This window comes from Barbus barbus (assembly GCF_936440315.1).
Source record: "Barbus barbus genome assembly, chromosome: 28".
Lineage (NCBI taxonomy): Eukaryota > Metazoa > Chordata > Actinopteri > Cypriniformes > Cyprinidae > Barbus > Barbus barbus.
Window position 1 is genome coordinate 24886657 of NC_136756.1, and position 26831 is coordinate 24913487.

The 26831-nt window shown below is 36.3% G+C and overlaps 1 protein-coding gene across 1 annotated transcript in view; it reads right to left on the minus strand.

Annotated features, from left to right (window-relative positions):
* The window catches only part of LOC306848385 (chemokine-like protein TAFA-5), a 45314-nt gene extending 18687 nt beyond the window's left edge, over nucleotides 1–26627 (minus strand). Inside the window, exons 1-3 of the mRNA XM_079382898.1 lie at nucleotides 25891–26627; nucleotides 12532–12681; nucleotides 4011–4138 (exon numbers count right to left, since the gene is read on the minus strand). Of these exons, the coding sequence (XP_079239024.1) occupies nucleotides 4011–4138; nucleotides 12532–12681; nucleotides 25891–25987 (375 nt within the window). The 5' untranslated portion in view covers nucleotides 25988–26627. The remainder of the gene's footprint in view (nucleotides 1–4010; nucleotides 4139–12531; nucleotides 12682–25890) is intronic.
* Between the last annotated feature and the right edge of the window lie 204 nt (nucleotides 26628–26831).

Genomic DNA, 26831 nt, shown 5'->3' on the forward strand with positions numbered 1-26831 from the left:
TTTGCATGAATACGGCAATTCTGTTACACAAACGCAATGCAATGTTGTTATAAACTGCAACATGCACAGATTCAGCAATCTGTGACATACACGCATATGTTGACTGGATTTATGAGTAGCTGCTATGAAAGTTTAGAAAGTCTGCCAACAGAAGAGTCATAAAATGTTTTGAATATTTAATTCTGATTGGTCAATAATGACAAAATAGGTTTGGCTGGTTAGAATGGCAGGAATTTAAAATAAGCTGTGCATTCTGATATTATTTCAATATAATATAGTTGTTTTACCAGTTTTGCTTTTTGGAAAGCTATGCAATAGACTTGTATTTTAGCTGCACAGCTGCCATTGAGATGAATGGCAATGCTAATGGATAGCTTTCTCCAGATGTTACAAGCAACCAATTTCCTACATAGCTGTGCTAGTTTCATTTTTCTCAAACCACTTTGTGGTCTTTTTCTTCTCACATAATAAAATAATACAACTCAAATCAATATTTCTTGTCCCCTTATTTATTTTATTTGGTAAGCAGGCATGTAATAAGTGAAAGTATCTACAGTCAGCTGGTCTTCAGCACAAAATAAACCCCTTTAGTGTGATACAAGACCCCTTGACAATGTCTTGACCACACTATTGAAGATTGGTTTGTGTATTTTGAGTCAATCTTCTGTACATCTCATTTGCTTCATCACTACCTATGCCTGTTATATCAAATAACAGTCAGAAAAAACAGGTTGTATATGTATTTTATGTTTTGCATCATATTTGGTACATAAGGCCTTTATAACTAATATAGTTAAGGAGATCATACTTAAGGAGGAAAAAAAACCCTGAAATTTAGTCACAAACTGAGCAAAAATATGTAATGTGGTGCTGTTGCTGATATTTATATGGCCAAAAATTAAAGGAATAGTTCACCCAAAAATGAAAATTTGATGTTTATCTGCTTACCCCTAGACTATATTAAAAGCATTGTTGTCACTTAGTTTAGTTTAGTTTTATGACCAAAACTCTGTATTATGTTTTATTGTTCTATGAAACATACAATACATGGATGATTGAGGGGGAAAAAAGCCTGATGTATAATATTTGATAAATTTTAACATTATTTTTTCTAAAATATAATGTATGGATAATCAAGAAAAGGTAAGTTGCTTCAGTCCATTAACTGTTCATCTTTAAATATTACTAAAAATATAATGGTTATTCTGGCATTTACTTTCATTATTACATTATAGATTTTATAGCAAACGTGCTCCGTGTCTAGAATGATACAAAAAGGGCTTTTACTTACTAAAAGAGCACAAACAATCAACCAGCTGATAGAAGATAATTGTGTACAACAGGTTTTCAGTTAAGTTTTTATTCTTTTGATAATATGGAGGCCTTATGAATTCACATATCAAATGTGATACTGTAGGCTGTATAGGGTTAAAACGTATTATGAATATATCAGAAATACACTGACTGCCCTGCTTTCTAGATCACCATCAGCCATTGAAAAACCAATATGGGTCAGCAACTGCAACTAAATTTGTTTTGTTAGGAAGCACAACCCTTTTATTCCACATCCTCTGATTTATTAAACATCTCCTTCACTTGGTAATCATACAATCTACCTAATTTCCTGCTAGACCTCACAATAATGGCCATAACACTTTTCCAGAAGCATATCTATATCCTTCTCCACCAAAGAATAGCTGTCACAAATCTGCAGAAAACTGCCTCTGCTGACACTGTAGCAGTAGCATTCAGTCCACCGTAAAAAGAGTCATTCTGAAAGGATACACATGCTCTCTCTCACACACACGTACACGCAATCACACGCAAATGGACACATCCATAATCATGCACAGAAGTAAACATCTGCACATACACACAGACACATTTCAACTCAATACACACTCATATAAGTAAACAACTCCCATGCAAACTCCTCTCCGCTGTCAGACTAGATTATATGGTGCAGGAAACAGGGGCATGAAATCTGCGGCAGCTTCCCCAGGCTGAGAGACACAAGGCTGCGGGCACACACGCATACACACACACACACAGATTAGACACAAACACATGCCTACACAAGCACATACACACACACACACACACGTCTTAGTGAGCAGACAGACAGACACACAAGAAGGATGGTAAGAAAGAGGGAGGGCAAATTCCATTGGAAAGTGAACATCACTACAGCCTACTCATTTCCAGCAAGGGCAGAACACTTAAAGTACTGTACGTCTTATAAATGGATATTGAAAAACAATGCACGGCATACATCACTGCCACTCATTATGAACATGTTACCTTGATAACATAGCAGCAAAAATTATACTTGTAGATGTTAAGATTGCTACAGTAAAACAAACTTTTGTGTAAAATATTTCTTCCTCATGTGGTGCTTGATAAAAAAAAAAATGAACAAAATATGTGCAGAAAGATCACACAAAGGAAAGAGTATCTCCCATATAGGCCTTGAGTGAAATAATAAGTAAAACAAATATCAAATAAATCAAATAAAATTGCTTCTCCGATAATAAAGACATCTTATCTGAATCTGTAGAGAAATATGCACAGATCAAGCACTGTTTACAAGCTAAAAGGGTCCAAAAAGCTCTAAACAAATATGTTGGTGGATTTTGATGTGAGAGGACAACAACAAGTGATGGACTTTTTCACTGAAAGAAGCATTATGGATTCATATTTTGGCTACTATAATGTCTTGATGGATTTATTAGAACTGGCCCAAACACCCCCTGAGCTCAGCACTTATGCCTGTGATGTAGCAAAGCAAAGCATTACAAACAAAGAATCACATCCGAGCTCAATGCATCTCCACTCACACAAGTAGGGACCTGTCAGGTGAAATTTTCGTCCTCTACACTTTTCTGACACTGCACTCCAATTTGAATCTAAATTCAAATTCTAATTCATGCTGGATGCACAAAATAAAACTGCAAAGGATGGCTGATAGTGATATAGGCAAGTCTTCTTATGAAATACCTGGTAATACTTTTTAGGCACAGGATATTTTCACTAAATGAACATGGCAGTTCAAACATTTGAGTGTTTTAATATTTTAACAATATTAAAATCTTTACTGTCACTTTAATGCATTCTTGCGAAAACTTACTGAAAATGTACTTTTTGTAGATAATTCAAGACAAATATATCACAAAGCCTCTAATCCTAAAAATTGTATTTATATACTCTTTAATAAAAATGGGTAAAAATGAGTTGAAGACAACAAGGCTTTAAAAAGGTACTGTTTGCACCAAGACTAAATATTTAAAAGTCTTTTAAAGTCTAAAAAGAAGTAGTATGTAAAGTAATGATGGGTGGAGTTAGTGAAAACAACCTGTGCCATAAAGGATGTATTACTTTTTAGTACACTGCTCCATGGAATCCTTAATTCTGATTGGTCAATAGCTGCATTCTGCCATCAAATATTTTACCATAACAACCATTAAACTATAATTGACTCTTGTCTCAGGCAACCAATTCGCTGTGCTAGTTTTATGTCTCTCACATCACTCTGAGGTGTCTTTCTTCTCACATAATAAAATAATTACAACTCAAATGTCCATTTACATAAAATACCGTACAGTCAGATGGTAATTATCACAAAGTAAACACGTTCAGGGCGATATAAGACCCTACATGTCGCCTTGCGGTCCTGATCACCCCGTTAGGGTTTATTTCGTAATAATGATAGACTGACTCTACATTAACCCTTGCATAATAACTTTCATTAATGCATAATGAGCATACTCCTAAACAGATCAGCTGCTGATGTACAATACATTAAAATAGAAATATATATGAATATTTTAAATCTCTAATGAGGTTTCTACAGTATTTATATGTATGCTCATTAACTAATGATCTGCTAAGCATTATATAAAGAATAATGTTGGTTAATGTAAGTCATTAGAACATGAGATGAAACACAGGTGGTGTGAATGATGCAACAAGGGAATAAATTAAATGTTACAGCTATTTAGAACGTGTCTAACCGTGACGGTTTTAATGCGGCCTCCGTCTTTGGTGCAGGTCCATCCGGAGCGATTGAAGAGCTGTCCGCAGATCTCACCCTCTGAACACGGGGACATCTCACACCACTGCTTGCTTTTCACTATCCGGGCTACAAAAAACAGGAAATAAATTTCAGTTCAATTCAGTATTGATGGAGAAACAGAAAATAAATCAATATGAACTCACTTTGCACATCAAATCACAACAAATCTTATGCACAAATTGCTGTATTTTTATTTTTTTGTTACCATGTGGTGTACATCATTATAAAAATATATATATATACATATGAGGGCTACTTTTTTAATTAAAAAAAAATTTAACTTTCTCCAATTTTTAAGTAATTAGTACTTTATTTTTTTTAAATTTCAGAAAAAAATGAAAATATACTTTCTTCAGAAATTTTAATAAATATTTAAAGCTGCATAATATGCTGAAATGCAAAAATGAAAACTGGTTCTTCAAAACGACTCAAATTTGAATTTTTTTTTTTTTTTTTTTTTTTATGAAATAGTCATGTTTCATGTTCAATGTCACATAGTCTTCAATGCTAAGAACAATGGTGACAAATTTGATAATTTACATAACTATTTAAATCTTCATAACATGCTAAAAGGCCAAAGGCGATAACAGGTTTTTCAAAAAGGCTAAAACAATATATATATATATATATATATATATATATATATATATATATATATATATATATGCTGCTTTTAAATTTTTTTAAATAAAAAGAAAGGCATAAAAAATTCAAATGTGCTTTATGTTTGTTTAGGTATTCTTCACAATATCACAAAGTCTCCAACACGGTATTTATATATATTCTTTAACAAAAATGGGTAAAAATAAGAGGATTACATGCAAAATGATAATTTGTAGGGTCTGTCATCTTACCCTTTTTTTTTTCTTTTAATGGATTTTTATATAAGATTTTTGTTACTACAAACCTTTGAGATCCAACAGGCATCACAAAAAAACCACCCAACCTTTATATTCCACATAAAATATGGATTTGTGTATGAAAGTGGATTTGAGATTATGGCAAAGTCATGCATGTTTCAGTAAGCAGCCTGCAGGCCTTGATTCACTGCACACTTCATTATCTTCACGTCGTAGAACCGAAACCATCAAACAACTCAAAGAGAGCTACATCAGACATGTGTATGCACTGAGGCTCTCGCTTTCAGTTCTCTTGTTTGCTCTGTAGATCCATGTAAAATTCCATAAACCCCTGCTGTTCCTGTACTTCAGATGCAACCAGCATTCAGAGGGTGCTGAGAACAAAACAGGTCAAAGAGGATGTGGAGCATCAGACAATCAGAAGATGGTTGTTTCTCGTCTGCACACGAGAAAAAGAAAAATAACAAATGAAATCCCTTGAATAACTCAGTTGTTTCTCCAAGACAGGAATGAGATCAAATGGAGACCAGATTTGTGCTTCTCAAATGTTCCTACTGAAAAAAATACCCTCATTACCTCACAAACAACTAGGGATTCAGAAAAGATTTCAAACTCCCTGACAGAATACCAAGGTCAATATGAATTCAAACATTTCTCATTTTGTTTCTATTTTCATGTCTCCAAAGGAATGTTATGAGAACCTCAACTACTCAAAGGAAGAGTTAATACTTAAAGGAACAGTTCATCCAAAAAAAAAAAAAAATGGTTAAAATGTACTCACCCTCAGGCCATCCCAGATGTAGATGAGTTTGTTTCTTTATCAGAACAGATTTGGAAAAATTTTGTTACATTAATTGCTCATCAATGGATCCTCTGCAGTGAATGGGTGCCGTCAGAATGAGAGTACAAACAGCTGATAAAAACATCACAATAAGTAATCCACACCACTCCAGTCCATCAATTAATCTTGTGAAGTGAAAATTTGCATGTTTGTAAGAAATAAATCCATCATTAAGATGTTCATAACTTTAAACCGTCGCTTCTGGTCAAAATATGAGTCCATAATCCATAATAACTCTTCCTCCATTGAAAAAGTCCATCTCCTGTTTTTTTGTCTCATTAAAATCCACCGAAATATTTGTTTAGAATAGTTTTGAACTGTTTTTGCTTGTATATCTGTGCATATTTCTCTCCTGATTCAGACAAGATGCCCTTTTCACTGCAAAAAGCAACATTATGGGTAGACGTCTCATATTTTAGCTGAAAAAAATGGTTTGTTGTGAAAACATTTTTATGATTTTATGTGACCCTGGACCACAAAACCAGTCGCTGGGGTATATTTGTAGCAATAGCCAAAAATACATTGTATGGGTCAAACTTATCAATTTTTGATTTATGCCAAAAATCATTAGGATATTAAGTAAAGATCATGTTCCATGAAAATATTTTGTAAATTTCCTACTGTAAATATATCAAAACTTAATTTTTGATTAGTAATATGCATGTTAAGAACTTCATTTGGACAACTTTAAAGGTGATTTTCTCAATATTTTGATATTTTTGCACCCTCAGATTCCAGATTTTCAAATAGTTGCATCTCGGCTAAATATTGTCCTATCCTAACAAACCACACATCAATGGAAAGCTTATTTATTCAGCTTTCAGATGATGTATAAATCTCAATTTCGGAAAATTGACACTTAAGACTGGTTTTGTAATCCACGGTCACATATGATTTTTCTTCTTATACAGCTTTTCACTTCAGAAGACATTAATTGATGGGTTAAAGTCATGTGGATTACTGTGTTTTTTTGTGATGTTTTTATCAGCTGTTTGGACTCTCATTCTGACGGCACCCATTTACTGCAGAGGATCCATTGGTGAGCAAGTGATGTAATGCTACATTTATCCAAATCTGTTCTGATAAAGAACTCCTCTACTTGGATGGCCTGAGGGTGAGTACATTTCCAGCAAATTTTCATTTTTGCATGAACTACTCCTTTAAATGAAACATAACTGAACATGGATGTGCACAGAATACATTTCCAGGATTTAGATTATCCTTAAATTCTACAAAATCCTCAATTTCATTAATATAGTATCCCTGTGAGGCCTCAGTTCCTTGATTACTCAGTCCATGCAATTTTCTGCACACAAAGGCTTGGCTTCCTTTTCGAAATTTCCTGACACTTAAGAAACACTATATTGCCAAAAGTATTGGGTCACCCCCTTCTAATGAACATGTTTGACTACTTTAGTAATTTCTATGAGTACAAATCTTAATGTTTAAGCATATAATGATATTCTACGGAATTGTGCTTCTAATTTTATAGCGACAGTTTGGACCCTTTTCTATTCTAACACGACAGAAAAACATGATTGATTGAGTCAGTGTGGAAGAACTTGACTGATCTGCAGAAAGCCAAGTCCTAATCCCAGGTGAACACCTCTGGTGTGACTTTATATGCAGACCTTGAGCCAAAAACTCATCACCAAACTCATCACTTTTTTAGAATAGAAAAAGGTCCTGTCCAAACTGTTGCTATAAAATTAGAAGCACACAATTCCCTAGAACATCATTATATGCTTTAACATTAAGATTTGTTCTCATAGAAATAACTAAAGTAGTCAAACATGTTCATTAGAAGGGGGTGACCCAATACTTTTGGCAATATAGTGTATGTTTACAACCATTTTCTTGATCTGAAACACAGCAGGTCTTTTATGGCAGTCCTTATGAATACTGCGTGTGATAATGTTATCAAAGCTCCATCCGCAAATTTATCAAAGTAAAGTGGCACGGCTGAAATGAAGGATTATGCCTTTAAACCCATGAAGAGCAAAAGCTGTGGACGGCTGAGCCAGCTCTACAGATCTCATCCAAGTCCTCTCGTCCCCAGGGGGCCTAAAACAATCAAATCCATCCCACATCACATAAACAAGCCTCCCTCCGAGGGACAGTATTCAAAAGCACAAATACAACTGGGCCATGAAGAAAGAAAACAAAGAGCGCTAAAGAGAATCAATGAGCTTAATTGAAGCTGGAATGCTTCAGCGAGGTATTTAGCGCGCAGTCGGTCAGGGTGTCTGAGCTGCGATGCTTCATGCTGAGGAATGGCTATATTGAGGTAACAGTTGTGATTACACACTCCAGTAGGAATCTAGTTGAAAGAAATACTGGGGTGTGTGGACTAGTTTTAACATCTGTGAGAAATATCTGCTGAGAGCACACAGAGCACCTGAGCACTAGGCTTGAAATTTTGGCCCAACATCTGAAACTTGTCAAATGAAAAACACCTTGCTGCTATTGTACCAGATCCATGTAACAAGATAAAACTTTTAACTATACTACTCATACTATTATTAGTACTGACTTCAAATGAACTTTAAACCAGTTTCATACTAGCACTGTATACTGATAAGGAACTTACTAGCTCATACTAGTTCTGATCTGAGCTAGAATGCATACTAGAATGACTTTAACAATCCTATGTTCTCATTCTAGCTAATGATATTAAGACTTTAAACTAATACTCATACTACAACTAGTATTATATTTAAACTATACTGTTTTCATCTTTGATTCGAGCACTAAGACTTTGAACTAGTACTGGACTAACACATTGCAAAATCTAGCATTAATTTGTCTCTGCACTAATCCTAGTGGTCATTTTACTACTAGTCTAGACTTTTAACTTGTACTCGCTTTAGCACTATAAATGACCTGAATAAGTATGCCTACAAAACTGGTTTTGAAACATCACATTTTCTAGTACCAGTCCTGAATTTTACTTCTCATACTAGCACTAACTAGGACACATATTAGTACTGGATTTACACATTGCAAATTCAGAATTTAAACTAGTACTCATACTAAGGCTAGATCTGGCTGTGCAGTAGTCCTATGCTTATTCTATTACTAGCCCTGACTAGTACTAGTCCTCACATTACTGGTTCTGACTTTGAACAAGAACTCATACTAACACTAGAAGTAGAGCCTTGTAGTAGTAAACCTACTAGCCCTAGTACTAACTTTTAACTAGTATTCATACTACTGATACTAATACCAGTACTGACTTGGAAATAGTATCCAAAGTAGCCTGGAATTGACTATGAATAAGTATAAATACAGTATAATAATACTGATACTGACTTTAACTAGTACTAATACTAATTAATATTAGTAGTAATTACTAATACTAATTAGTACTATTAGTAATAGTACTAATACTGACTCATACTAGTACTGGATTTGCAAGCTCTGAATTTAAACTACTACTCATATTAGGGCAATCTGCACTAGCGCTTATTCTGGTACTAGTCCTGACTTTATTAGTAGGACTTTTAACTATTTCTTAATAACGTACAGACATTTCAGCAGCCGAAAATATTCCAAAAAATGTTGAATGAACTTACTGAATGTGTTATATCAACTGTGGAAAGACACCAATAATACAGCTTGAGCTTGTAAACAATGTCACATAATGTTATATTACATTAATGTTACATTTTTATAAAAAAAACTCTCTAGAAAGAAGCTTTTTGCTTTATGTATAAATAAATCTGTCATAAAAACTATTTTTATTACAGCCACAGTTTAAATGTTTATATTTTAACACTGAACTGAAGCAGAAACATAATTATGTCATTGTGTGAATTATGTCCAATTTATATGTTAATATACAACTGCTGATTATTAAATAAATTTGAATAATTCATTGATTACTAAATAAACTCAATTTTCAGCTTCAGTTTTTTGGTAAATAAAAACTTTAATTTCGGTTTTGGTGTTTCTTTAAAAAAAATACATCTAAGACTAGCACTAAAACTGACTGAGTTAATACACACTCGTGCTAATACCAACTTTAACTGCTACCCACACCAGCTGTGACTAGTACTCATATTAGCACTATTGTTTGCTTTGAACGGGAACAGATTCTACACATACAGTATATTCAACGCTGGTTTTCCTCAGTAATTTCCAGCCGCTTCCCTTTTCATCTCATCCTAAAATACCTTGTATAAACAAAACCAAAAAGGTGCTGATCCACCGCTGCCTTTAAAGGCCTGATCTAAAAACAAGCCTTTAATGTAAAATAAGAATATAGCCTTAATTAACATTAATGCATGTGAGATGCAAATACACACACGTCTCGCTGAAGTGCTCTAACTAGGCCACACAGGGAGACCGGCAGATTACAGCGCACAGAGTTTAGCAGATATTTTCATACCCTATTTGTTTCATGTGAAGCCTGATGAAGCTCCTGAGCTGCACTCTCCGTTGTAGAGGCAGCCAGTGAACACATGGCCTCCTGGGGAGCCGTGTGCCTCCGCTCCAAACTCACTGATCATTAACTGCTTGCAAATAGATAGAACAAGAATACTTTCTCTTTCAGGGTCACTGTATATGGGGCAAGCATATGCAAAATCCCCCCAGAAATACACACAAAAGCAGCGGAACTTGAATCAATATAAACACGAATGCAGCGGCCCACAAAACCAGATAATGTCCTGTTCCTCCCTGCATGTGAAAAAAGATACCACCCACTGACCAGTGCGTTTGTAAAGAGAGAACGAGTCCAGCTTCAAATAGAATGAATCACACCCACACACACACCGTTTCCCATGGTACCTCTGTTCTGCATCATGACTCAATTTGTCTCTCTGTGCGCATGCAACACCTGAGCCGGCTCCGTCCAGCACACCTACACCGATTCAGACGTCTGCAGGGATCCGACCCGCGCATACCCTCCCTCTCTCCCCCAGGACCCTTGACCATCTGCCCCCCCGGACTCATCTGCCAGACACAGCCTCACCTGCAGACTGCCATCTGACCGAACAGAGCTCAACACTGCTGTGAGTTCAGGAAATAAATTTCCATTCTTTTTCATGGTTTTAAAAAAAGCCATTCAGTAAAGATTTAGTGATGTGCAAAACTATAAATATTGGTAGGCTGGGCTGGGCTGCCTGAAGGACATGTTGACTAATCTGGCGACTAATCTTAACTGGGAGCCCTGAAGCATTTTTAAAATTTGAATACTTTTAGCTTGAAGCGTAGAACGTTCAAAAACAAAAAGTGGTAGAGTCCCTAATTAAAGCACCACCACTAAAACATCTAAATAAATAAATAACAAATGTTGTTCGTTTGAATTGTCTATTCATCAGCACAAATGTTTTCAAAATTGACAATAATAACGTTTCTTGAGCACCAAATCAGCATGGTAGCATGATTAGTATGATTTTTGAAAGATCATGTGACAGCATATTGAAATGGAAAAACTGTTATTTTAAATTGTAATATTCCACAATATTAATGCTTTACTGTATTTGTGATTTTTGATTAGTAATATGCATTGCTACGGCCTTCAACTGGACAACTTTAAAGGTGATTTTCTCAATATTTAGATTTTTTTGTACCCTATGATTCCAGAGTTTCAAATACTTCTATCTCGGCCAAATATCGTCCTATCATAACAAACCATACATCATTTATACAGATGTATAAATTGAATACAACTGTCTGTATGTATGCATGTGTATGCATAGATGTATATATTTTTTGTTTATTTGGTTATTTAAATATTCAAAAGTAAATGAAGTAGAAATTACTTATGGATTGTACAGAGGCATATCCTGAAGCTTAACCTCAGAGCTTATGGCAGTTGTACCATGAAATATTCATTCATTTCCCAATTTCGTCATGGAAATTTTGTCATTTTAAATGTCTAAATCCCTCTGTTGAGCTCTATAATGCAGCGGATATAAGGACCGGATGAGAAGCAGCAATAGGTATAAAGACTAAATTCTGATGGATGGATGGATCTTTAATGTAATTTCTACATTCTTTGAAAGTTTAATTGTCTCTGTACAGCAGTCATGAGGTAGCCTGTAATTTTACAGCATGTGTGCGTGTTCACGCAACAGGTTCTTCTTTAATGGATCCACTACTAATGGAGCATGAAGGCAGCAGAGAAAGCCAATAAAAATCAATTTCCCACAGCTGTAATTATGGTACTCTCTTGGTTAATTACTCTGGTCTTGCCATTATAAAGTGTTACTAATGTGTCGTTGAAGAGCTCAAGCTGTATAGCATTTACCAAAAAACTCCATTGCGCTGAAAAAACCCAACTACACGACCCCAGCTGTCAGGAGAGTTGGGTTTATTTGCTACAGAAACATCAACTACCATCATATTCAGGTTTACAACCTAAGAAAGGTTGAAAGCCCATGAGATACTCTGCCACATCCGGCACTCGGCAGAACAGACAGGCTCAAATATTCCTCCTAAACCGCAGTGACAGACACAATCCAAAGATTACATTTTTTTCTTTCCCTTTTTCACCAATCCTCATCCGTCCTCCACTTTGACACAGCACACATTGCAGAGAGGAACATTTCTTTACATGTAGCAAGTCTGACTATTGTGTTACATTGTGTGATACAAGATTTTGACACGGGACAAAAAAACAAAACAATGCAATGCAAATTCAACAGTGAAGTCGAACGACATGACGTGGCTTGTTGCATGCTGTGAACGGATATATGTGTGTGCACATCCACACAATGTGAGAAAGTGTGTGTGTGTGGGATGCATCTCACCGTCCACGCATGCTGGTCGGGCCCGTGTGGTGCCAGCGATCTGTCCTCTCCGGCACGCACAGCGGGCTGTCTGCCTGGCGATAGTGCGCTTGGGTTGACTGCTGTCTCTATTCAACATCACTATCTCACATGTGCCTACTGCCAACTGACCTGTGGAGGACACACACATGCAAACATATATTTCAGAAAGCGTGACATTAAAAATAAAGATATCAGTAGTAAAATCGTGTTATATAAACTTCAACATGAAGGTTTAATATCTCTTAAAATGAGCCTATCTTTGAGTGCATTGTTATGTCTGAGAGTCATTGCCAAAGCAATCATAGAGGGAAATAAACATGGATGGCTTCGGTGAAATAGAACATTTAAAGGAACGGTTCACCCAAAAATGAACACTGCCGTTGTTTACTCAATCTCATGTCGTTTCAAACCTGTGCAACATTCTTTTTTTTGTGCGAAACACAAAGGTAATTTGTAAATCAATACAATGAAAGTGAATGAGAACTGTGGCTGTCAAGCTCCAAAATGGCACCACAAAAGTGGTTCATTTGATGCGTGTACTATAAAATTGGTTCATTTAATTCAATAACTTTACTCAGTCTTCAGAAGCCATACAATAGCTTTTCATGAGGAATATTTTATGAATGAGTCTTTGAGTTTACAAAACATGAACGAATGATTCCTATATGAATTGGACTGAAGACTCACTGATTCAGTCTCAGAGGCTGCTCCAAGTTTAACACTGAAAAACTAATTCAGTTGTGACTTTGCATTACTCAGAATCATCATACATCAGAAGGCCACTTTTATAGTGCTTTTTTGTTCTTTTCTAAGTTTAAAAGCCCCAGTCATCATTCATTGTAATAGCATGGAAAGGAACAACCGGTACAAATAGTTATCAGACAGAAAGTCACATGGATTGGAAACAACATACATTTTTGGGGTGAAATATTCTTTTAAAATAGATATCTAGCTCTGAACACCAGCATAAATTTTCTCATTGCCTACGCTATGAAAATCGTGTAACATTCATAACAAAAGTGATTTTAAATTGGAGCTGAATGAAACCTGACAAGCTCCAAATTCACATCACAAATGTGCATAATTTGACTTGTGCACTATAAAAGTGGTTCATTTGAGTCAACAACTATATTCCGAGTCTTCTATACAGTAGTTCTGCATCAGGAACTTGGTGAACAAATTGTTATTTGGAGTCTTTGGGTTCTTTTAAAAGAATAGGCTAATCAAGCTCACAAAACTGGTCTAAATGATTCATTCATGAATCAGACTGATTCAGTTCTCTAGTTCAACTCAATGATTCAGTCACCCCAAGTTGGGTTACCCCACAGTGAAAAACACCTTCAGTTTTGACTGTGCATTATACAAAGCTATCAGAAGGCCACTTTTAGATCACTTTTGCTGTGCTTTTTGGTCCTTTTGAGGTTTGAAAGCCCCAGTCATCATTCATTGTAATTGCATGGATAAGAACAACCTGTACAATCAGTTATAAGACAGAAAGTCATCTGGATTGGAAACAACATTTTCATTCTTTGGGTGAAATATTCTTTTAAAAAAAGATCTCTAGTCCAATAGTTCTGAATACCAGCATAAAATATCATTTTTACATTGCCTGTACTATGAAAATCATGTAACAGTACAATTGAAAGTGAAATAGAACTGGGACTGTCACACTCCAAAATGACACCACAGAAGTGGTTCAATTGACTTGTGCACAATAAAGTTGGTTTAATTTGAGTCAACAACTATTTACAAAGTCCTCTAAAGCCATACAACTTTTGCATGAGGAATATTCTGAATGAATCATTCTTTTGAGACTTTGAGTTCTTGTAAATTGACTGGTTGATCAAGCTCACAAATGATTCATTCATGAATTGGACTGAGCTGGATCTCTAGTTCAACACACTAACTCAATGATTCAGTCTCAGAGGTTACCACAAGTTTAACCGTGAAAAACAACTTCAATTTTGACTGTGCATACACAAAGCTATCATATATCAGAAGGCCACTTTTGGACCACTTTAATAATGCTTTTTGGTCCTTTTTGAAGCTTGAAAGCCCCAGACATCATTCGTTGTAATTGCATGAAAAAGAATAACCTGTACAATAAGGTTGACAAAGTCATATGGATTGGGAGCAACATTTTCATTTTTGGGTTCTTTTAAAATAGATATCTAGTCCAGCAGCTCTGAATACCAGCATAAAATTTCATTTTCTTAGTGTTGATGCTATAACATCTGATACGAACTAAAATAAGCAAGCTAGCATCAAGCATCATTGTGAGTTTCAACTAATTTTCTCCTTTTAGTTGCTCATCATGTCTTTAGAAAAAGATGGATATCCGAGATAATTTAAAGTGTCGCTTAAATAGCAGCTTTTAGCTTCTCTAAAGGTGTTCATTGTTGTTCAAGCCTTTTACAAATCAAAATCTTTCTTTTACATCCTTCGAGGCCACTTCCCTTCAATGGTTTCTCTGACAGGCATAAATGCTTAGCTGAGTATTTTTGACACTTTTAGTGTGCTGGCAAAGCTCACAACTTCTATTCAAGTGACCACAATGACCAGCAAGCTTTGTAGAAAAAGAACGTAAAGTGCAGAAATCTGGCTAGACATTAGCTGACTCGTACATAATCATAATCATAATTCATGTCAGTGAGAAAAGTCTTCCTTGTTCCTTCACTTCCTGTCTTCCCTCTTTCTTTGTGTTTGATGAAAAAAGAAAAGTGGCTAGGTACAACTCTATGAATCCGCCTGTTTAAAATGGCAATAAAAGCAGATTTACAATATTAATTAATCTTGTGTGATACCGTTGAAGGGCCAACAGAGATGTGATGAAAGGAGATTTTTATATGTGTAATAGAACTCGGCAACAGTGATGAATCACCACCGACTCGTGCTTTAAGATTCCCTTTCACAGGAAGCTCATCTCAAGGGCGCAATAATTCACTCTGATCAGACCGAATGGAGAGCCAATCAGATCTCACCCTCAAAAAAAATACCCTAAAAAAGCAAAAAGCCAAACTATTGTCTCCAAAATGCAGCGACACTGCAACTTTAATCAATGCTTGATGAAAGAAAGTCCAAAAAGGGTCTTTTCATGCACCATATTCTCCGTTTGTCAACGCGTCAGCCTTGATTCTAGATTTAAGCTGCTGCTGATTGCAGTGCTGAACGGCTTATTGCTATTCATCATATTTTACACTCGCAAAAAACAGCACATCTACTCTCCCGTTGCATTAGCACTTGACCCATTGAAATGCAAAGACAGCAGACCGCTACTGCTTGGCAGTCGGCACAGGCTGAGCTGATTATAAGACAGACGTGTCGAACGCAAAGCTCAGACTCCCAACAGGATGACCAAAGGCTTTCATAGTCCATCGGCCTGGACAATTACTATTTCAAAACAACAGGTTAAAGACACATGCCTTTCAGGAAGAAACCAGAGGAATTGAATACAATGTGCAGTGGACAGACACTCAGCCCAATTTCCACAGTAGAAAAGCTTGATTTTTAAAAAAAAAAAACCTGGTAAATATATCTATATTTTTAGGACTCCTAATTAGTGTCTGCATTAATAAACTAACATCCATCCCATTCTCACTTCAAAATCTCACTTGACACATGCAAGTAAGTTTCCTCTCGCAACAACACAATACGAAACATTACGCACCAAGAGCAAAACTTACACGCAATTTCAGGCCGCATGTGTAAGATGCAAAGTCTATTGAAATTGTTTTAACCTTGATGGCGATGGGGGCATATTGTTGAGTGTAGATGAGAAATCCCAGCAGACATCATTATTGTAAAGACTGAGAACGCTGAAGGTCACCTCTCTCTGTCTCGCTCCCTCTCTCGCTCTGATCAGCCTCCTCCAAAATAGAGCCACAACCTCTTTCCATAACGGCCCACATGAATCCTCCACAGCTCAGAATTTAGATAAGAGAATTAACCCCTCCTTCAGGCCTCTGATGGTTCTCTGTTTGCCCCTCTTTTATTCTGTTTCATTTCATTCCGAGATGTTTCTTCAACTACAGCACTTTTGTTTCTGTTAGAAAATAAATTCACACTTTACACACTTGCATGAGTTAACTTGATTTGTCTGCTAACAGCATACTGAACATTTTGTTGGATAACCTGACAAAATTAGAGCTTAACTGGAAATTAAGTGTTTATATATATATATATATATATATATATATATATATATATATATATATATATATATATATATATATATATATATATATATATATATATATATATATATATATATATATATATATATATATATATATATATATATATATATATATATATATATATATATATATACACACATATACATATATATATATATATATACAGTATATATATATATACACAGTATATATAGCCTATATCTATCTATCTATCTATCTATCTATCTATATATATATATATATATATATATATATATATATATATATATATATTCTTCACATGTGTATCATATTTCATTTCAATCATGCTCTTCACTGATGCTGTTGTCGCCTTGGTAACCAAGTACACTGACTTGAAATTAAGGGTTGTAATGGATGTCAATCATAATTTGTGTAAAAATGGAAATCAAGATATGAGACAAGTATAAGGGAAGTAATTTGAAATTAGTGGAAAATGTGATCACTTATAATAAATGTCACAATGCAAAAAATTTAAACAAAATAAAATACACCTTATAATTACTTGACCCTTTCCTTTGATTATCATCATTTTAAAATGGCAATAATTTATATTTATATATTTATATATTGGAAATCTTGGTCTGAGACAAATGTAGTAAAATAAAATAAAGTAAAATAAAATAATATTTTATGTTTTTCTGGGACAAACAATAATACATAAAAACCTTTTGACAAATAAATAAATAAATAAATGGTGAAAGGACGTTAAACACTTTCAAAGAGAGTGTGAACAGATAAAAAATAAAAATAAATTTAAAATGTGTGTTTAGTGTGTAAATAATTGTTTTAGATTATCATCATTTTAAAAATGTAATCATATATATTTATATTTACATGTTTATGTTTTAAGATTCTACAAGAGAAGTTCTACAAAAAGAAAATGGTGAAAGACACTTTCCAAAAGCCTTTATATAACAAACAGAAAAAATAATAAATTTTAATTAGTTTTAATAAAAATCAACCCCTGGGACATAAGAGTGCCTGTATTTAAAGAAACACCCGCAAATGGTGCACACACACACACACACACACATACACATACACACACATGTACATATACACACACAGAGAAACAGCTGTGTGCTGCTGACCAGGCACATCAATGGCATGAAATACCAGCGTTCTGTCCATGTTTAACAGCCAGAGGATGAATGGGGACGGATGGAGATAAGCCTCGGAAAACAGGATGGAAAGAGAGAGAGAAAGAGATAGAGTCAGAGGGTTTGATGTGCCAAAAGCTTGACAGCCATTCCATCACCGGTTGTTAAGTTAATTGATATGATAGAAGGTTTTTCTGCCCGTTTAGTCCAGACAAGATAGACCGAATCAAACGATAAGGATCTACATGCACCTGGGCACAGGACAGCAGAGACACCCTGCTGGAGCAGAGACCGTGTCACCAAACTCAGCTCTGCTCTTCTGCAGACTCTACTTCCTCTCTCACAGGAACTAGATTCAGGTCTGCAGTGTCATTTTCAGCAAAAGATGTAGGTACAACTGCAAGGGAACATGAGGTTTAAAGCTTGTGCAGTTCAAAACACCACCTTCTCTCCTAACGCTGCACCACAGGACAGCTGACAGGAAGATGACACCTGTTTCTTTCTAGAGTTTGCAACAACAGATAAGGGTTAGACAAAACACATTTCAGACTCTCACTGGGTTTCAATCTCTTGAATCAGCGGGAGTGCAAATCTCATGAAATCATTTAAAAACATGTCCAGGTTATATTTAGTTATATTTTTTCCCCCATGAGGGAAACGTGGAAATACATGCATTAATTATATATATTTAATGCATGTATTTCCACGTTTCCCTCATGGAAAACAAAAGGAGAAGTTCACAGCAGAATGTCAAGTTGCTCTTTTCCATACAGTGAAAGTGAATTGGTAATGACAAGCAAGATTTTCACAAAATATCTTAAACATCAGTCCATTCCTCACACAAAGCTATTGTATTTTACAGTAGACTACATTGTATCAAAAGAGACAGGATGTAGTGCACAAGTCATCTGGACTACTTTCATGATGTTTTATGGTGCTCTTCCCCATCATTTTTAGACCCTGATCCCAGTCAACTTTTATCACAAGGAAGACAGTGTTAAACATCTCCTTTGATGCTCCACACATGACATGAAAGGGAGTAAATGCGAGTATTCCTTTAAGTAAAATGTACTATTCTCTTTCTTTGTGGTGGAATATGACGTTCTTGACAGGTATTGTGAGATTTACTCAAATACATCTCTTCAGTCCACAGACAGTCAAGCTAATCCTTTGTTACTGTACGAGTGGAAAGAGGCGCAGCTGAGCTGCAGATGAAAAACTGCCCCTCTTTAGATTTTGTCTTTGCTGTTAACAGTTATGTTCAGCAATAGAAATGGCCATAACCTACTGCATTGTGTACTGAAGAGCTAATTAACCCACCCTAACCCTCTAAGAACCTGTTTAAACATCTCTGTCATTTAGCATCAACATCAAGTGGAATGAGGACAGCTAAAACAAAAATTGACAAGTTAACAACAAGCCAGGGAACAAAGGTCGCATACTTCATACAACATCTGACAACGGTAAAGTCAGACAGCAATTCTCAAGAGAGAAAGAGAGAGAAAGCAGTGAAGCTAAAATACTGCAGAACATCATATCATTCATCTTCATATATTAGACGCTCAAGAATTCCTCTCAGCTGAGAGAGAGAGAGAGAGAGAGAGAGAGAGATAAAACAGGAACACAACGAACTAGAGCAGGGTGGCATTTGACATGAATTAAATTTATATTCTCCCAGCAGCGAAAAATGTAAAAAAAAATGGGTGGCACAATGCTACACAATTGATTTTGCCTTAAAAAGCTTTTGAGTTTTGCATAAACATCCGCTCACTTCCGCAGCTTCATTACCTACAAAGGCACAAGTGGTTTTTCGCCACTAAATTTATGACACGGGCCATCATTAACATTTGACATGCTGGGAGCTAGTGGCCTTTGTTGAGGAAGAAATTGCATTTTGCAAATTGTGCTGCTGGAAATGACATATCTGTCCTGCCCACCTACACAACATTATGACATTGGCATTTAGGGAGAGTGCAAAAATAACCAGCGATTCATACACTGTGGTTCAGCCAAGTAATCCCAGAGGACAAATGTATTGCTCAGAGGTTGCTCGTTCACAGCTCGAGAGAATTAATGGAGTTCTCCGTTATCTATTATCGGGTATCAAGCATTAACTTTGTCTCAGGTGTTTCTTCTAAAGGGTTGTGCACCATTCAGATATGACAATGAGAATGTCTGTTCAATTCCAACTCAGTTCCTGAACTTGAATTGAGGAAGCAAACAGGATAGAGGACTGCAATTTAAACTTGAATGTAAGGAAGTAGAATTAAAGAGAATTTAAGTTGAAAGAAAATATCACTGCAATTATGAAATAAAAATAAAGATACATTTAGAAATAAACTCTGGACAAAGCTTTAAATTTTTTTTATAAAAGCCTTTAAATTTGAAAACAGACAGACGGATAGACGGATAGATAGACAGATAGAAGAACAACAGAACACTAGATAGAACGACAGACAGACAGACAGACAGATAGATAGATAGACAGATAGATAGATAGATAGATAGATAGATAGTCACTGTTCTGCAGCACTGTTGAGATCTTTGTTGAAACACAAAAACAAGACTATTGGAGTCTTTCTTTCCTACAGGATGTGCTGAGAACTTCTGCTGCATTATAATTAGAATTATATCTTCCCACCCACTGATACCCGAGCTCAACGGTGGAAGCCGAAAGGTGTCGGCGGTGGCAGGGCGAAAAGTCCACAGAGGGAACTCTGACATTTCCAAATGTATTGTTAAATAAACTGGCAGCGCTGATGTTGGTGACAGCTCATCCATCTGTCTGTTCTGTGGCCCAGAGTGCACACCCACAGCCAAGCGCACTTTGATTTCCTGTCTTTGCCATGACGAATGGCGGCGCTTTGTGGGGGGAGCTGTCAGGGCAGGATTCACAGCCACTCGGAGAGACCCACACATTTCTCTGTTACCGAACCCCCCCAAAAGGGCCGGACAGACCAAAGTACGTGTTGCAGGTAATGGGCCTGTCTTAAAAAGCACACAGAAGCCCTTTTATTTCATCACTCTCCCGCACTGTAAATCCATTTCCGAAGCCAAACACACTCCATCTGTCTCCCAGCCGTAGACGTGTTCACTAATATGAATTATTCTCGTCAGTAGTGGGGTTTTTGGATACCAGTCAAAGAACAACATCTACTACAAATCATGCCATCTTAAATCATAGCTGGTGGTTGTCAAAGGTGGTCAGAAATTCCCCCCGCCAAGAATCAACAGATAAATTACCTTTCCTTGAGAGCACTTCCAGAAAAGGCCTCATGAAATTGCCTGACGAGTTTGCATTTCTGTCCTGTGTTGATGCATTTCCTATTGAAACTACATGTTTAGTTGGGACATATCGCAAAATAGCCGATAATGTTTAGTTATGTCATATCCATGAACAATTATTCAATACTTGCTGGTCGATTGCAAAGGGAGAGACATTCTTATTCTAGAGAGCATCTGACTGGACAAAATTCAGTGTAGTGTAGGACAGGGTTATTTACTGTAGTTAACAAATTTGATTGAAATTAAATATATTTTTAAATATAAAAATCTTAAACTTATTTTATTTCCAGTAGTTGCAAATGCATCAGTTCTCATTTTATTTTAGTTTAACTTTTAAGTACTAAAATAACTTTGAAATAAACTAAAACTGAAAAAATTAAAACAGAAAATATAAAAATGAATCTAAATTCAAACATTTAACAAAAGGTATAATAGTATATCAGTAATACTAATAATAACACTGGTTCTGGATGAGTCAGGAAGACTTTTGGCATGTTTTCATGGACGAGAAAGACTGTAAAGTTGAAATAAAGGTGTACGAAAACATTAGAATGTAGATACTCTAAAAGTGAAGCACATGGACTAAAAGCTACACAATTCATATTTTGATTTAATAATGACTAAGATGAAATAAGTCATTTCTGTACCATTAGTTTAATTAAATGGAAAATAATAATGGTCAAAAAGTATACTTCTTCAGTGTTATCACGATTAACGAAAACTAAAATAAAAACTATACACACTGTAAAAAATGCTGGGTTAAATACAACCCAGTGCTGGGTAAATATTGGACAGAACACATGCTGGGTTGTTTTCAACCAACATTTGGGTTAAATGTTTAACCCAACCTTCTGGCCAGTAACCCAGCGGTTGGCTTACTGCCCAGAAGGTTGGGTTAAACATTTAACCCAATTTAACCCAGCATTTTTTAGAGTGCAGATTTGAGTTAACTGAAATAAAAATTAAAAATTAAATATTGGGGGGAAAGTTAAAACAAACTAAGACACATTTACATATAAACTCATTTAAGCATTAAGTTATATTATTTATCAAAAAATAAAAACTAAATAAATCTTCGATGTCAAACATATCAAATCCACAAATGTAAGTGTAACATGAAAATGCCACTATTAAACCACCAGAATGTGCTTAAAAATGCTTTACAACTATTTGTTTATTTATTTATTGTTTTTAATTATTAGCTAGTGAAACTTTGGCCCAAAAATCACTAAATAATAATATAATAATAAATAATAAAACCAAAATTAGAATGCTCTAAAATAAACCTATAAAGTACTAAAATAATAACAGAGTGAACTAAATTAAAAAGACAAATTGAAAAAATTAAATGTAAATAAAAATAAAAATACAATATTATGGGGGCGCTGTCCCATGTTGAGAATCAAAGACGTGTTTTCGATCGCTCCCGGAGAAGGTAGCAGATTTACTCATATATTGAACAGAAAAAATACTATATTATTGTAGATGTTTCACCAGTGACCTATTTTTCCTCACAGGCCTCTCAACAGCCTCAAACAGACTTAGGCTTTCCTTGTCTGTCTAATAAGCCATGATCAGAGGCATTTAAGGCTCAGGTGACTGGCTCAGAACATCTTTTTGGAACTCAATCAAAGGCAGCAGCATCCAGGCCACATGCGCCAGCTGAGCAACTGCCATTAAGATGGATGAGACTTCTGGATAGCTCTCCAGGTTTATTAGAACTCCTTGAAAATCAACCTACGAGTGGCTTAGAGTTGTCTCTGCATATTAAGCCAGACACAAGAAAGTGCTTAAACATCAGAAAAATGTCACACATCACCTTTAACCAAAGTGAGCAGTATCTCTGATGTGCAGTGCAGCATTTGGAGCGCTTGATGGATAAAGAGAGACGTCGGTCAGTGACATGAGCTTGTGTCCTAACAGCCTGCAGATTTGCACATGCAGAGAAGCTTGTTTGCATCTCACACCACAAAGCAGCTGAATCAAATTTGCACAGGCATTAGTTTGAACGCGCAGCGGTGCGGGAGGTGCTCAGTGAAACTGAAATCTCTTTACGATATTTAACAAACGTCTAATCTTCTGCTCTGAGCTTTCTGGGGAATTCCACTACAGAAGAAGAGAGATTTTTTAATTGGACTCCAGACAATTGATTTTAATCTTGTAAATCTCTCATCTCGTCACTGTCCCTCTCGTTACGCCGGGCATCGGTGATGAAAACGCTCTGTGCATTATCGTGATGTCATCACAGCGGCTCTGTTGTGATTCTGGATGACAGCCCTGGCCTGAGAGGATGGCATAATTAAATCACGACTATAACACACGCACTACTGGCGCACAAAGACACACATCTCCATATCGCTTGCATCTTATTAAAGCAGGATCATAATATGCATGTGTACGCTGGATCTTTTAAAAAGGCCGTTAAAGGGACAAGAGCGATGAGGGTTTTTCATCACATGCCTATGGTGCTTGAAGGGTCAAGTCCTCGTCGAAACCACATGCTTTCATCTGTAAATGACTCGGAGCCAAACAACGGCAAAGGTCGATGGTCACACACATTGATCAATCAATATCTCACCCACAACTTCAGTAGGGTCACGTATATGATCATCGAAATGAAAGGCCACCACACTGAAGCATCACAGCAATCATAAGTTGCCGCTTCATCTGGCTATAGACCGAAATCATGTTGCTTTAATGGATTTTTTGTCACCTAGAATTGAAAATTCAGTCATTATTTGCTCATTCCAAACCTGTATATCTTTCTTCAGTGGAAAAATAAATACATAAGCAAAAAAAATATATAATAAAAAATATGAACTGATTTTAAAAAGTCTTCAATGCAATGTAAGTGAAAAATATAAATAAATAAACAAATAAATTCAAATTAAATAAAAATATGAAGTGATAAAATAATTCAATGCAAGTCCCTCTGGATAAAAACATGTCAAATGCATAAATGTAAATAAACTAAATGAAACATGAAAATGCCACTCGAGAGCAACACTACCAGACTGTGCTTAAAAATAAACAAACAAATAAACAAAATAATGCTGTTACATTTTTTTTTTCTTAAACTTTGGCAGAACACAGAAGAGTATAGTCTATAAAAATGGTTCAGTTGTTTTTGTCTACAATAAAAGTTAATGGGGCCCAAAACAGCATATTTTTTATGTTGTGTTTTTTTTTAAAATTGATAAATAAACAATTATTATTTTTCCACAGAAAAAAGAAAGTCATTTATGCTTGGAACGACATGAAGGTGAGTAATGACAAAATGTTCATATTAAACAATAACACTGAGGACATTTTATCTATCTATCTATCTATCTATCTATCTATCTATCTATCTATCTATCTATCTATCTATCTATCTATCTATCTATCTATCTATGTATAGATACATGAACAACATGACTTCATGGCAGAAATATGCCTTCACCTTGCCAGTAAAATGCAACACATTCAGTAACATTCAATTAGTGATTTATCAGCTTCTGCAGCTGGACATGTTGAAAACATTTCAGGCCGTCAGGTATTTTTTGTATTTATTTTCATGGTGGTCAGAATAAAAAAATGTATTTCAGCAAAGGAGTTTGCCTCCTTAGTTTGAGGCGGAGGCCATGAAGCCCAAATAAAGCTCAGCCATTAACTGAGAGGATCTAGAAGGGATGTTTGATCCCTCAAAAACAAGACACCAGTTCACGTCTAACATTCAGTGCGCTGAACGTCTCTGTTAAACGTGAGGATTTGTGCAGCAGGGTGCCCATAAATCTGCAGTATTACCGTGCTAAGACGCCACTGTGAGATGAAGTGTTAATGTCTGTAATATCTCTTATTATATCCCATCTTAACTCAAAAGCCCATCGCACCCCCCACTGACAGCCATCTGCAAAACTTCCACATCAGCACACAAACGCCGTGCCACGTATGACATGCCTTCCAGTGCCTTTTTAGGGCAGTTAGCTTATCAAATGTGAGTCACATTCTTACCCCTGACTCAAATCATGACTATCCTCTTCATTACCTCTAGAACACACACAGAAACACCGGACAGACTCACACACACATGCAACAACACACTGTGTAATGCATGTTCAGTAGGCACTGATGCAAAAGCACTGGTCCCTGAAAAACATCATTCAGAGCATTAGAGGCGAAAGAACTTCAGAGACCCATGAGCTTCACACCACAACTAGTCTGACACATACAATGCACCTCTAAAAGCCATTCAGGTCGAAAAGAAAACCACAAATTAGATCTCAGCTGAGAGAGATCTCAACAATGACACAAATTGTGCTCAGATTTCTCAAGTCTGCAATCAGAGGTTCTTCACATTTGTGCTCCACATCTCAAATTCATATTTCTCCAAAGACGTTTTAGGAGACAAATTTACATCTCCAGTAAATCTCCTGAGCTGTGAAAGAGCAACCCCTGAGCAATACAATTTTCCTCTGGGTTGTGAAGCATGCCCTCCATATTATGCTATAGATTTCCATAATAATATCACAAGCTCTCCGGGGTCTCTCAGAGGAGTTGTTTTGAGTCCTACTCTCTGTGGTTTCTCCCCTGGGTGTTAAGGCGAAGAAACTCGGCTCAGAGAAATCTGACAGCAGCATTTTTAAACAACTTTAAAATAGGGAAAAAAAATCAGGCGAGTCTATGCATTGAGATATGAGGTTATTTGGACCCCGTTACCATAGTGAAAGTCATGTATAGTGATGCTCAACACTTGCCTTCTTTCAAGATATGGGTGTAGATCATCCACAGCATGAGCAGGCAGCAGAGAGACGCGCCTCCGCCGGCACAGAGCGCCCGCATCCCCGACTGCATCCTCACTACGTCCTGCAGAAAATACTCCCGGCACCCAGCCTAGAGCAAGTTCAAAGCAAACTCGGCTACTTCCATAGATTTTCACAGGAATGCGGCCGGGATGCAAAGAGAGAGTTAATCCGACGTGAATTTACGCGAAGTGGTTTCCATTTTACGCATCTCATAAAACGCATTCAAATATTTAATTTGCCGGGAGGGCCATTAAAAAGTCATTATTGAACGGGTACTTGCCCAATTTAATACTTAACTATACAGGCTAATATGTGTTTTAATTAAAAGCAAAGCAAAGCAAATTGATGGAAAACTCATCCAAGCAAAGTAAAATGAGTCATAATTTGGTCTGTTGGAAATTGCGCAAATCCTCTGCGGTCTGGAGAAGTATCCACACAGGGTGAAATGGTCAGTGGTACCAGTCCAGTGGTAACAGGTCCAGAATGTGCGGATGCTGACTGTAGATGAGCTCGAGACGGAGGTTCGGTTCTGGGTCTTCAGAAATGCGCCTTCTTCAATGTCACTCCGACGTTCCCAAACCAGTTCGCGTCAAATCATACAGAATCTGCCCTGTGGAGTTACAGAGAACAGCAGTGAAGCGTTTCGCGCACATTCTCCGTGATTCGTGGCTGGATTCAGAGCCGAGTTCCCCCTCCTCTAGCACGCGCGCACACACAAACTCACGCACACACTCACATTGTGGGGAGAAGGGATGGAGATCGTAAGGAATTTAACTATCCCGGTTCCTTAACGACTCTTTAAGTACTTAAGAAAAAAATGCCAATGCAATAAAAATGGTCAGTTTGTGGTCCTACAATTTTTCAAACTAGGTTTCCATGTGGAATTTTATATG